The sequence below is a fragment of the Oncorhynchus kisutch genome, linkage group LG22 (assembly GCF_002021735.2).
Source record: "Oncorhynchus kisutch isolate 150728-3 linkage group LG22, Okis_V2, whole genome shotgun sequence".
NCBI lineage: Eukaryota > Metazoa > Chordata > Actinopteri > Salmoniformes > Salmonidae > Oncorhynchus > Oncorhynchus kisutch.
Genome location: NC_034195.2, coordinates 22,196,590 through 22,210,358, shown reverse-complemented (window position 1 = coordinate 22,210,358; position 13,769 = coordinate 22,196,590). Strand labels below are relative to the sequence as shown.

General features: G+C 38.9%; 1 protein-coding gene across 1 annotated transcript in view; it reads right to left on the bottom strand.

Annotated features, from left to right (window-relative positions):
* tango6 (transport and golgi organization 6 homolog (Drosophila)) overlaps positions 1-13,769 on the bottom strand; it is a 32,276-nt gene that overhangs the window by 7,841 nt on the left and 10,666 nt on the right. The window contains exons 16-17 of the mRNA XM_020456031.2: positions 13,258-13,409; positions 11,008-11,121 (exon numbers count right to left, since the gene is read on the bottom strand). Of these exons, the coding sequence (XP_020311620.1) occupies positions 11,008-11,121; positions 13,258-13,409 (266 nt within the window). The remainder of the gene's footprint in view (positions 1-11,007; positions 11,122-13,257; positions 13,410-13,769) is intronic.

Below are 13,769 nucleotides of genomic sequence, written 5' to 3'. Positions count from 1 at the left end.
ACTCCATGGTGCTGAAAATCAAGCTCTGCTGTTGGAACAGCTTTATGTAGGTCCTAACAGTTGTGGGCACCGTTTATCACCGTTATAGTGCAATTAATGTATTGTTTAGTGTTGTGTTGTGTAGTTGCTTTGCTGGCATGCATCAACAATTTTTGTGGGGAATTTGCCCCACCAAGATTTACATGCTAAAATCACCACTGACTGGGATATTTGTTTCTCCATTCCAGTTGGCTCCAGGATTGCACATGTAGCCTAAACACAGTGATGTTCACCAAGACACACAGAGGTCTGCGCGGGACTGAGTTCTTCATCCAGATCCCACCCACAGCTTTTCATACCGCTCCTGCCTGCTCTCGCTGGCTTTCTGTCCAACTCCCACCCGCTCCTGCAAGAACTAGTCCTGCAATGTTATTTAGGTGTATGTGACGCAGCTCGCTTGCCAGCCATGGTCCCAATAATTTTGTACCCTCTAGGCAATTTCAAATGCTAAAAAAATAACCAAAGAAATAGGTTACATTCAGTGGCGGTCGGTGCAGTTTAAGATGAGGGAGGACAATTATTTTTTTAATGAGCATGGCCTTATTTCTATTACAGCGTATTGGATGACAAAGGAGCTGATCGTGAACTACAGGAAAAGGAGTGCCGAACAGGCCCCCATTAACATCGACAGGGCTGTTGTGGAGTGGGCCGAGAGTTTCAAGTTCCTTGGTGTCCACATCAACAAATTATCATGGTCCAAACACACATTTGGACCATGATTGGTCTACACCTGTTGTATTCGGCGCATGTGACCAATGACATTTGATTTGTCATTCATATTCCATTCACCCAATTCAATGTTGCGTCGATAGGTTTAGGCTACTACATGATTTTAAAAAAAAATCCCTACACCCAACATGAGGTTACTACAACCTAGCCTATGAATGAAAGTTTACAACGTAGGTGCACAGGTTGAAAGAAATTTGAGTAATCAAGGTGACAGACATTGACAAATACCGCCTGCACACTCTTGCCTGCATCTAGCTGATCTAGTGTGTAATTATTAGTCCAACAGTTTGAAACGAGAGTTACTATTGGACAAATTTAGGTCTGTTTATCCCTTTGCTTACATTAAAGAAAAGTTTATCAACAGAATCAGCAGAATGAATACATGTAAACACAGTTCACTTTCAAAGCAGCCAAACAAAAACAGCATGATCCATTTAATCATTGTATAATTCCTTCTCAAATCTACACGTTCTTCTCCTCTCACCCTTTCACTTCGCTTGTGGACTTCGGTGGACTTCACACATCAGCTGTCTGACCAGGCGAAAAAAACTTCTGCTAACCGCTACACACAGCTTACATTGTCAACATATTAATGTCATTGTCAACATAGCTAATTGAACTAACAGTGTTAGTAAACCAGCTACAATCATGCAGTACAGTCAGCAGCAAACAGTTTAGCAGTTACACCAGCAGGCCCCTGTGGCAATACATTTATAAAACCAAAAGCTAACCTTGATGAGTTCCAGTGTTGGATAGCCATAGCCAGCTAGCTCTCATCCCTCACTCTTTAAGCCAGGTGTTTGAATAGGCTAAACTAGTTAGCTGCATTCACTAGCTAAGTAAGTGAAAGTAAACACCCCACTCAAACAGAGGGATGCTATGTAAGCTAGCTGGCTATCCTTCTCCCTCTCGCGTCTCCCTCATTTTGAAGAGATGAATTTGTTCAAAACTGTTCAACTATTGTCTTTCTCTCTCTTTGAGTCAACTACTCACCACATGTTATGCACTGCAGTGCTAGCTATCTGTAGCTTATGCTTTCAGTACTAGATTAATTGTCTGACCCTTTGATTGGGTGGACAACATGTCAGTTCGTGCTGCAAGAGCTCTGATAGGTTGGAGGACAATCTCATAATTACTGTGCAAGTCTATGGAAGAGGATGAGAACCACGAGCCTCCTAGGTTTTTGTATTGAAGTCAATGTACACAGAGGAGGACGGAAACTAGCTATCATCCGGTTACACCATGGTCCTACCCTACAGAGTGCTGTTGAGGCTACTGTAGACCATCATTGCAAAACAGTGTGTTTTAATCAATTATTTGGTGACGTGAATATATTTACTATAGTTTTATCAAAAAAGGGTACATTTTTTAATGATTCACTATTTTTATTTATATGAAATTCCTCCTCTGAGGAGCCTGTCGTGGAATTATCAGAATATGTTGGTAACATTTGTATGATGTTTAATATTCATCAAATGTGTGTAAGTTACTTCTCATCAGAATGGTATTTTTATTTTTAAACCACCCATTCGTAGACGTACGTAGGTTTTGAGTTGATATCTTAAATGGATAATTTGATAAAGATTACGTTTTTAAGCACTATTAAAATAATCTTTTACATCTGGGAAATTGAGCTCTAGAAACTGATTAGAGTGTGTCCACTTTTGGTTATCTTACCCTAATGATGTAACTATAGAACGCATATTGGATTATCTCCGTCTGGATGAAACATGTTAAATTAAACTGCCCTTAAAGTCTGAACATGTTATAATTTTTCTTCCCAGTATGAGAGAAGTTGCGGGATTTATTGAATAACCTGTTTTCCATAAAGTTAAAGAGAATTCGAGGGATGCTCGATGTAATTTATAATGTTGTACAAAGCCTAAGGTTTTCCATCAAACTAATTATCATTGCGTGATTAATGTGATGTAGTAAAATAATTGAAATACGTTGCCAAAGTAAACAATCTACTTTTACTGTTTCCTAGTCATTAGTGTCGATTTTATTATTATGCTAATATGTGTAATTTGGAATTTGACAATCATGGCTGGAATTTGAGAATCATAGCTGGAGTAACGTTTGTACTATTAAAATTGGGCTATTATTCTTCTGGGAATTACCGATAATGACGTGTTTTGATTTTACTTTGTAAATGGGGTTATGGAGTAATTTTAGAGTAATGGAGTAATTTTAGTTATTCGCAATAGCATTGGTGGTTTAGTGGTAGAATTCTCGCCTGCCACGCTGGAGGCCCGAGTTCCGTTCCCAGTCATGGCGCTGGCTGAATTCAGAGTTTTTGATTGTAAATAATCTATTTGAATGTTTGCCTGGAAAGTTGTGTTTGTATAAGAGATAAATTGAACGTTTTCAATAGATTGTTTAGGTTAAATTGATAGGCTAATTAAATTTAAAATAATAACGAAGCGAATTCTGATGCAAGACGATGTCTGTTCACTAAATGATCTGCTGGAATAATGTATTGAGAATTGGCTCGTATTTAAATTACTGTGTCAATGGAGAAGACAGTTACCTAAATTAAAGACATTCTGAATAATAGCGGGGAGAGAATGGCGATAAGAAAGTGGTTACCGAAGTGTTTTTCATTCTTATAGATTGACTGACGCATGTTATGATTTTAGCGCTGCGTGTGTTATTTTTAAAGAAGAAGGATACAATTTCATAAGTGTGGAGAGCAGAAGAGGAAGTTATAAAGTTGGGTTTTAATCTTACGATAGAGGTAAGGGAAAAACGTTGAAATGAGAGGGGTTATATTTTTGCCCACTGGGGGAAAAAGAGGTATGAAAATTTAGTTGAGAGATATAGGAAGAGAGTAAGTTGTTATGTTGGCTACTAATTGTCAGGGAAAGTTGCTGGAGGCAGGTAGATTGTTGTAGAATAACGTAAATTTGGTTATTAGTTTGAATATACAATAACCTTACTCTAATTGTTTTGACCGTTGTTCAGGTACATTTTTTCTGTATTTATAACAGCTGATTCGCTAGGTGGGCAACAGAGATTTGTGGGAGACTGGTTGTCTGGATCATAAAACATCGTAAGGATAGATTCTGATGGTTATTAATTTTTGGTTTGATTGTTTAAGTAACACCAGTTAATTTGAGCAGGAAAGTTCATGTAGTCTAACATTATAGTATGTTTCCATTATGTGGAACAATGTCAGGTCATTAAAGGTGATTGCTGGATTGAATAGTATGAGAGCCTGTTGACAGAAGACTGAATGGGTATGAATGTTGAAAAGCAAGCTTGGGCCAAACTAGTAAAGTAGTATGTTAAGTGGGGGAGTATCATAGATTTGAATTATAGTGTTGTTACCTCAATAGTCAAAACAATTTCATATGTTTTGGGAAATTAGCGAGGTTGAATTTTGTATTTGAGTTCCTTGATAATTTGGTTTTTAAAAGAGAGGTTGGAATCAAGTATGATGCCTTGGCACTTAAAGTCAGATACCACCAGGAGCTGATGCCTTGGCACTTAAAATCAGATACCACCAGGAGCTTTTTAGTAGTAGTTGTTTTTTTGAGGAACATGCAGACTGTGTTTTATTTTATTGAGATGTACACATGAGTCTCTGAGCAATTTTGTCATCTGAATCATTATAGTAGTGAGTTCTTATGTAGTCTGTTATTTGCATGAATTTATCAATGTATCATCTGCATACATTGGAATTTCAAACCCTGTACAGAATAAAAGAAGATCATTAATGGATGTGCTGAACAGTATTGACCTTTGTGGATATCAGTGGGGGAAAGAAAAACAAGTTTATTTGTATTTTTACGATGAAGAGACAGCACCGACTTTTGAAGGATTTTAGATTTGTTTAAAAAAAATCAGGATTGGTTTTTACAAAATGTATATCAACAGATTGAAATTATTAGGTTGCTGATTAAAATGTTTTTTAGGAGTTGATTTAACTTAATTAAACATTGTATCATACATATACATTGATTTGATTAAAACTTATGATTAATGATTTGAGGTACAGTGGAATTATCGTTAGGTTTGGTTTATAGTTTCACGTTTGAGTTTTTGAATCGATGTAGTGTAAATGAATAATAAGTGTTTTTGTGTTTTCTCCGGGAAAATTGATTTTTCACTGTCTCTTTCTGGAGTGTGTCCAGGGAAGATACTCTTGGGGAGAGTGAGTGAAGGGAGGCCATAAACTACCACATTGGAGGGGGCCGGGAAGTTTTTTGTAGTAGTGCAAAGGTATTATTTTCTGACTTTTCATTACACGCGCAAATTCTTTTGATAAAGGAATGTTCTGGGAACATGGAAATACGAAAATGTTTGGAACTAGTTGATTATTGTTTGCAAATTGTTTCATATAGTGCAAAACACTGCTTTGGAGGGTTTAGTATGACCTATGACCTTCTGATGACTTTCCGTTGTGGCTTGATCACCCGCATTGGAAAGCCATTTGGATAATGAAATTATGGTCATTTGTAATACTGCTTTCAAAATAATGTGTAATTGGTAAATATGTTTCTTAACCATATGTGTAATTTGGACCAGTGTGAAGAGGGAGTAGGGCATTGCTTTTAACTAAGGGTATGCTGCTTTAAGTCTATTTTCCTATGACCATAGGGTAAAATAATTTTTCTTTGTGGAGTTTTTTTCAGTTTAGTGATTTTAATTTGATTAGGTTAGTTGAAGTTTTGTTTTACATTACTCTCATACGGAGAGATGTGTGTAAAACATGGGGGAGGATTAAGTTTTTTGAGGGTTTGAATTGAAGTTATACAATTTAAGTGTTTGAATTAAAGTTATACAATTTAAGTGATATGTGAATGAGTGTATTATATTGTTGAGTGTATTGTATTGTTGTGTTTGTTTTGTTCTATTCCCGAGGGGTATAGGTCTAATTTCTTGATCCTTGGATCTACGATGGAGTTGACAGTGAGATGGGGAGTATAAACCAATTTGAAAGAATAGTTTCAATAGAATGTTTTGATATTCTCTGTGAAATATGTTTAGATATGTGTGTTAAGAATAATTGGTAAAAGTAATCATTTATCATGTAGTTAATGAACTGAACTAAACTGTTGTTCTGATCTGTTCTTTCGAGGTTATCATGAAAAGCGACATCAGACGGTATCTTAATGCATGGAAGAGATCATTTGGACCGAATGGTGTGTGTACCTCAAAACCCCCTCTAACTGGCTGAAGAAGGGTGACAGAGGCATTGAAGGAGGCTTTCCAAACCACTTCTACCGAGAGAAAAGAACCAAGCCAGAAATTGGTGTACAGTATCAGATCTAAGCTATCAACTGCTTTTCTTTCATGGTTCTGTCATACTGTGATGAGTCCACTTGGAGTGATCATGGAGAAAGATCTGTTCTAACATTTTCTTATGATGCTGGTATATTGGTTGACGAATGGACAAGACATGAGTGGTAAAGATGAGACATTGAAATTGGGACATTATCATGGGCCGTCCACTTTGAACTGTAAAGCTATCTGAAGAAAAACGAAGATGCCAGAAGATGCCGTGCCTGTGTAGGGGGGGTTTAATCAAACTGTGCCATTAAAATTGTTTATATTTTTGTGGTAGCAGATTGATTGAAGAGGTCTACACCATGCAAATTGAAGTAATTTAGATTAAGAATGCATTGAGATACTGATCTGTATTAAAATCATGATTAAAAAAGTTAGTAGTAGAATTATGGGATAATTATACTGAATGTATGTAAATCTGCTAATATTGATGTGTGTTAAATTGAGGTTTTTACTTTGAGTGATAAGACTAATTTGATTCACTGAGGAGTGCTATTCTAAATATTGGTTGGATAAATAGTTGGGTTGTTACTTATGATTTGTAATATGAATGATTTCAATGACCTATTCTCTATTCCTGAGTATATTTCTGAGCATGAGTACTTAGAGGGATGTCTGTCCTATATGTTGTGAGGAGGCCTGTGTTTAGACACTGTTTCTCATGTAATTTAAAGAGCATTTATATGTTATGTTTTAATTTTTCCTCAAATGGATTATTCTGTGTTATTAAAACATGTGCAAGGTTGTCTTGTAGAATAAGGGTTGTAATCTTAGTTTCAGAAGGGAGAAAGCTTACATATAAGCTAAGGTATTTGACATTAAGGGGATTTGAATTTTTAAATATTGAGTATGTAATTAATATTCTGATTCTTCAAAAAGGAACTTAGTCCCTTGAGAGGGGGATGTCGTGGAATTATCAAAATATGTTGGTAACATTTGTATGATGTTTAATATTCATCAAATGTGTGTAAGTTACTTCCCATCAGAATGGTATTTTTGTGTAATTCTGATGTGAGGTTGCAGTTATCTGTTCTATGTCAAAACTAAGTTGCCTGGGCCGATGAAAGGGGAGAGGTCAAAGTGTCATCATGTGTAAACATATCTTTTACTCCTTACCTTTCCCGGTGGGGAAAGGAGGGGTTGCAGTGTCTGGAATCATTCTATGCTCCCTCTTTGTTGACCTGTAGGGTCAGTCTCCTATCTGTGAGTTTGTCCAGGAGGTTGTATTTTGAGTTGGTTGTATATAAATGACAATTTGATATATGCCTGTTGATATCGAGGATTTGGTTTATGGTTCTGAGGTTTGGGAAAGGAGACAAAAGCTGAACGATGAATTATGTCTGTGCGGTCTGACTATGGGTGTCTTTGCTATTAAAGGAACTCAGTTGCATTGTAAGGGGACTCTCAGAGAATTCACTGGGGAGACACTGAATTTATCTGAGAGTCACAGGATTGTGATAGAGCTCATATAATTAAAGATGGAGTTTTATAACTAACTCTGACGTGTGTGTGTGTGGTTTGCTCCCATGATTTGGTAAATAGAGGAAATTTCCACGACAAGCCTCCACTGGTTACATTACCAGAGATTCTCACATGGCCCATTACTGGGCTATATCTACAGCAATGGGAAGTAGGGGTGTTGAAACATCTGAATTAATCAAATATATATTCATAGAAAAACATATGGAGACTTTTTTCTCTCACAAAAGTAGTGCACTGGGCCTTTACTAGTCCTGTACTAGCAGACCGATATAGTCATCTGTAGAGAGGGCAAACATCTTGCTGCGGCTATGGCTATATCAGCCAGAAGGCTAGACATCGTTTGAAGAGATCAGAGTTTAACTTTCTCTTGAGCTACATTATACATATAGCCTACCTTTTAGGAGTGGGATGATTTTCAGACAGACAAATATGAGTGAGCAATATTTATTTTTAGGCAACGTAGTAAACTATAGCCTCATATTTAGGAAGTAGATTCCCTTGGAAAGATACCTGCCTATTGCTTCTCTTCCCATGAATACTCTATTTAATTGTGGCCACGCGGACACCTGATCTCACACGCTCAATTTAGGAGCGTAGAGGTACGGCTACTGAACTTGAAGCAGCCTGGATGATGAAAGCAGACACTAACCTTTTCTTGAGCCACACTTTGCATATAGGGTAAGGGTACCTATTAAGTCCACCAAAATCTAAGTCCACACATTTCTAACATATGGTGGTGCATTCAAAAGTATTCAGACCCCTTGACTTTTTCCCACTTTGTTACGTTACAGCCTTATTACTCAAAAATGGTTGTTGTTTTTCCTCATCAGTCTACACACAATACACCCAGAATGTATTAAAAATTTAAATATCACATTTACAAGTACTATCAAAGAAAGAACAAAAACAACTCTACTTTCCTGGACTGAGAACTAACAGAGGGAGACGTGGAAATCCTTCTAATATAAAATGTATCTCCCCTAAAGTCATTAGAATAAACTGATCATTGCTATTCATCCTGACAGTCCACAGAGATCATGTGGACTTTTGTTCTTGCAAACCAGTACACACCTGATTCAACTAATCATTGACTTCAATTAGTTGAATCAGGTGTGTTACTGATTGGTTAGAACACAAATCTTCCTCCCTACTGTGTATTAAAAAAAGGTACAGGTGGTGGACCCAAAAACAGAATCACCTGGATGAATGAAAGACAACAATATGACAATTCCCCCACCCAAAAGTGCATGAGCAGTCTTCAAATTGTCATCTTCCTGTCCCTCATTTGTTTGCATTTTTGTCACCGCTTGTAGGTCTTCTATCCTTCAACCCTGATCTTATTCTTCTCTCTCTGCATCAAGGACTACCTGTCCACTCCAAAAGTCTTGGAGAGAGTACATAGGTTTCTATCTTGGTAAAGGCACCATAGCTAGATGCATAATATGCATACCTGTAGTTTTTGTGTGTTTTAACCAACAAATCTGAGAAAAAAAAAGAATGTTTTTTTGGTAATTGAATATTAGGGATATCAACACACTATCCCCATGTGTTTCAATATAAACCAGGCTTAATAGGAGCATACTGGGCCTAAAAGGAGCATACTGGGCTTACAAACAGTGATTTATGGTGAAAAAGACAGAATAGCAAAGTCTACTCATAAAATATTTGGAAACGAATGGGCTGGGCTATAAATATACACTATAGACTACAATATTATGCAAAATTAGTATTGATCATATTGAACAATATTTCTTTGTCGTTTACACTCTGTAATAGAGGGAGTGCTTTTTGTGCTACTGTCCCTTTAAGCCCAACTAAATGTCAATGGCATCTACAGTGGGGCAAAAAAGTATTTAGTCAGCCACCAATTGTGCAAGTTCTCCCACTTAAAAAGATGAGAGGCCTGTAATTTTCATCATAGGTACACTTAAAAAATCCAAAATGAAAATGAAAAAAAAAATCCAGAAAAATCACATTGTAGGATTTCTAATGAATTTATTAGCAAATTATGGTGGAAAATAAGTATTTGGTCACCTACAAACAAGCAAGATTTCTGACTGATTGGCTTCGAATAAAAAAGTTGGGTGTAACAACCAAATTAATTAGTTGAAACGTTAAATAGCAGAAAAGTTGATTTATTTTATTACATTTTTGGCATCCAAAGATGGAAGTGGGCTAAAATGGGAAAGTGGGTTTAATAGGTATGCTTACCCTACCTTTTACAATGATTTGCAGATAGAGACAACTAAATGGGCAAACAATGTTTATTGAAAAGGCGCAACGTTCGCTCACCATGGTATGCACATTGCATCTTTTCCTTTTTAATGATAATCACAATTTTTGACTGTACCTCGACTCACGTTGGTTAAGTGCCCCTCCACTTGTTTCCATTATCAATATTTATTCACAGACACCGTAGTAAACTATAGTGTAATCATATTTAAGTTAATTTCCTTGGAAAGATAACTGCCATGTGATTCTCTGCCTATGCATAGGCGGTGGACACATCAATTCAGGCTACAAGTGAAGGCATAATGACAACCGCAGAATGTCATTACAAAACACATAGGTGTTTTGTAACAGATGTCTCTTTTCATTCATTAAATTGCATATTTACAGCGCACTGTTGGGGTTTGGATGATGGAATGACTTAGTGAGTGGACGAACATGCACAGGAAGCCTACAGGAGCACCTTTTTTAAGTGATTGTTTGACAATCAGATTAAAACATCATGACTGGTTGTGTTTATGCCACATTAAAAAGGTCATACATTGTTTTACTAGGCCTAGGCTAAGACCAAATGATTAGGGTTTTTATTGGCCTATGTAATTCTATGATTAAACCTAGCCTATATAAAAATACAAATAAAAGTGTGTCCCGTACCGGTAAGAAATAAAATCTACTTTTACCCCTACTTTTAATACAATAGGTGGTCAAAAGTTAATGCATACAAAGCAGAATGACAACCGTTTCAAAATATTCTTCAGGACAAAAAAAACCTCCAAAGTTGTCTGACCGCCCGCAGTATGATGACCGCAGTATGATGACCGCAACGATCTCTGTTGTAACCCGCCGGCCCTCCAACACACATCTCCACGCACTAATGTCAACTATATTAGATTACATTCTGTAGGAGGCCATACCAATGACCATTTTTTATGACGGTTCAACAAATGTGTGTAGGAGTGGTCAACAAATGTGTGTAGGAGTGGTCAACAAATGTGTGTAGGAGTGCTCAACAAATGTGTGTAGGAGTGGTCAACAAATGTGTGTAGGAGTGGTCAACAAATGTGTGTAGGAGTGGTCAACAAATGTGTGTAGGAGTGCTCAACAAATGTGTGTAGGAGTGCTCAACAAATGTGTGTAGGAGTGCTCAACAAATGTGTGTAGGAGTGCTCAACAAATTTGTGTATCCGTGTGGTTCTTGTACCTGTACGGGTACAGACAACTGCTCTAGTACTGTACCTCGGTGGCTTTGTCGCTCAGGCCCCTGAGCAGCAGAGCAATGACGTGGACAGCAGCTCGCCGCACCTCTGCCTCCTTCTCGGTCTTTATCAGTGCCGTCAAACAGGTGCTCAACTAAGGAAGAACAAACACATACACAGATAAATACACACTCTCAGAGGATCTATAAAGGAGCAGTGACCTTGCCAAGGTCCACAGTGCTGTGGTTACCGCTAGCACTGGGTTGATTAACATATTGTTAGGATAGACACACACCGACGGCAGGCTGTGATGGACTGAGAGGGATTAGGCTGTAGCAGAGAGCAGAGGGCCATGGCTCTCATGAATAGGCATCCCTGTTACTCAGCCTGACAGAGATGCGTATTCATGAAGCAGAGTCTGCAATGCACAGACCTCGCTGACAGACCCCTGGTCGTCAAAGCAGCTTTATTTAGGACCCTGACCACTGCAGCAGGCAGACAGGCCTTCCACAAGCTGCCCTGACACACACACATTTCTGTCAACTCAAACATAGACTAGAGCGGACAAGCTTTTGAGTAAAGTGATTCCGGCCCCTCCCCCTCATGCTCTCCCCACCAGTGAAAAGCCTGATCTCAGCACTGAGGGAGGGGCTCTTTAGGAGAGGACACTCCAATACACAATACTGCTGAGCTGGGAAAAATGTGTCATGGGCAGAGGCACAGGCTGAGAGAGGGGCAGTAGGACAAGACAGTCAAAGCTCCCTCTGAAGAAAGTGAACCGTGACCTTTAACCTTGGGCAATACCTGCTGTTCCCTGACCCCGGACCCCTAGATGAATCCCACCCTGACCCCAACCATCCTATGGCTATAAGTGTAGCCATACGCCAAGACAGGGGACATCTGGACTCATTGACAGATTTAAGAGAGGGAGTAGTTACGTCACTATATAATGAGTGATTGGCAAATTCAGGATGATTCATTGACAGATTATTTTATTAGTCACATGCACAGGGTCACAGATGCATTTGGAGGGTACAGTGAAATTCTTACGCTCCGAGCTACAACAGTGCAGGTACAACAGAAGTGAATGAAACAATACAAATAATAATACACTACGTGTACAAAACATTATGACATAGACTGACCATGTGAATCCAGGTGAATGATCCCTTATTAATGTCACTTGTTAAATCCACTTCAATCAGTGTAGATGAAGGTGAGGAGACCGGTCAAAGAAGGATTGTTAAGCCTTGAGACATGGATTGTGTACGAGTGCCATTCAGAGGGTGAATGGGCAAGACAAAAGTTATTTTGAACAGGGTATGGTAGTAGGTGCATGGAGCACCAGTTTGTATCAAGAACTGCAATACTGCTGGGGTTTTCACACTCAACAGTTTCCTGTGTGTATCAAGAATGGTCCACCACCAAAATGACATCCAGCCAACTTGACACAACTGTGGGAAGCACTGGAGTCAACATGGGCCAGCATCAGTGGAATGCTTTCGTGATGGCGTATCGCTGCAGAATGCTGTGGTAGCCATGCTGGTTGTGTGCCTTGAATTCAAAATAAATCACTGACAGTGTCACCAGCAAAGCACCCACACACCATCACACCTCCACCTCCATGCTTCACGGTGGGAACCACACATGCGGAGATCAACCGTTAACCTACTCTGCGTCTCACAAAGACACAGAGGTTGGAACCAGAAATCTCAAATTGGGACGCATCAGACAGATTTCCACCAGTCTAATGTCCATTGTTCGAGTTTCTTGGCCCGAGCAAGTCTCTTCTTCTTATTGATGTCTTTTAGTAGTGGTTCCTTTGCAGCAATTCGACCATGAATGCCTGATTCACGCAGTCTCCTCTGAACAGTTGATGTTGAGATGTGTCTGTTACATGAATTCTGAAGCATTTATTTGGGCTGCAATTTCTGAGGCTGGTAACTCTAATGAACATATCCTCTGTGGCAGAGGTAACTCTGGGTCTTCCTTTCCTGTGGTGGTCCTCATGAGGGCCAGTTTCATCATTGCGCTTGATGTTTTTTGTGACTGCACTTGACGAAACTTTCAACTTTCTTGTTTGGTTACTACAAGATTCCATATGTGTTATTTCATAGTTTTGATGTCTTCACTATTATTCTATAATGTAGAAAACAGTAAAAGTAAAGAAAAACCCTGGAATGAGTAGGTGTATCCAAACTTTTGACTGGTACTGTACTTAGAAACTATAGGCAAATAAACTGACAGACATTTGTTTAACCATATGACATGGTTTACTAGTGGTCCTCACCTCCTGAGCCCAAGGCCCCAGGGCATAGTTGAGTCTCTGGCAGAGCTCTCCCAGGTTGGACAGGCAGCTAGCGCGGACACTGCAGTCCTCGTCCCTCGTCCCCCTCAGGAAGACCCCGATCAGAGGCCGGCCATGGTGGGGAGCCAGATCACCTGAAACACAGGAAGGAAGATGATAAAGTTTGTATTCTTATTAATGATTATCAATACTGTACTATTGGCTGCCAGCAAAACTGACTACTGGCTGCTGACAGTGCTGAGGAAACTTCCCCACATCTGGTCTGACCTCCAATGCACCTCAGGAGGACATGGCATCACACTACCTGCCTATTGGTCCAGCTGGTGAAGTTGTTTTAATCTATACAAAGAGCTGACTCGTGTTTTTTTTTTTTTTTACAAAGGTGGTTGCTAAATCTGCAAAGAAACTAAAATAGAGAAGACGCTTTACTCCTTTCAGTGTGTGTAAATCTGTCTTACTAAGACAGCCCCCCACTGACAGTGCAAAACCTGCTC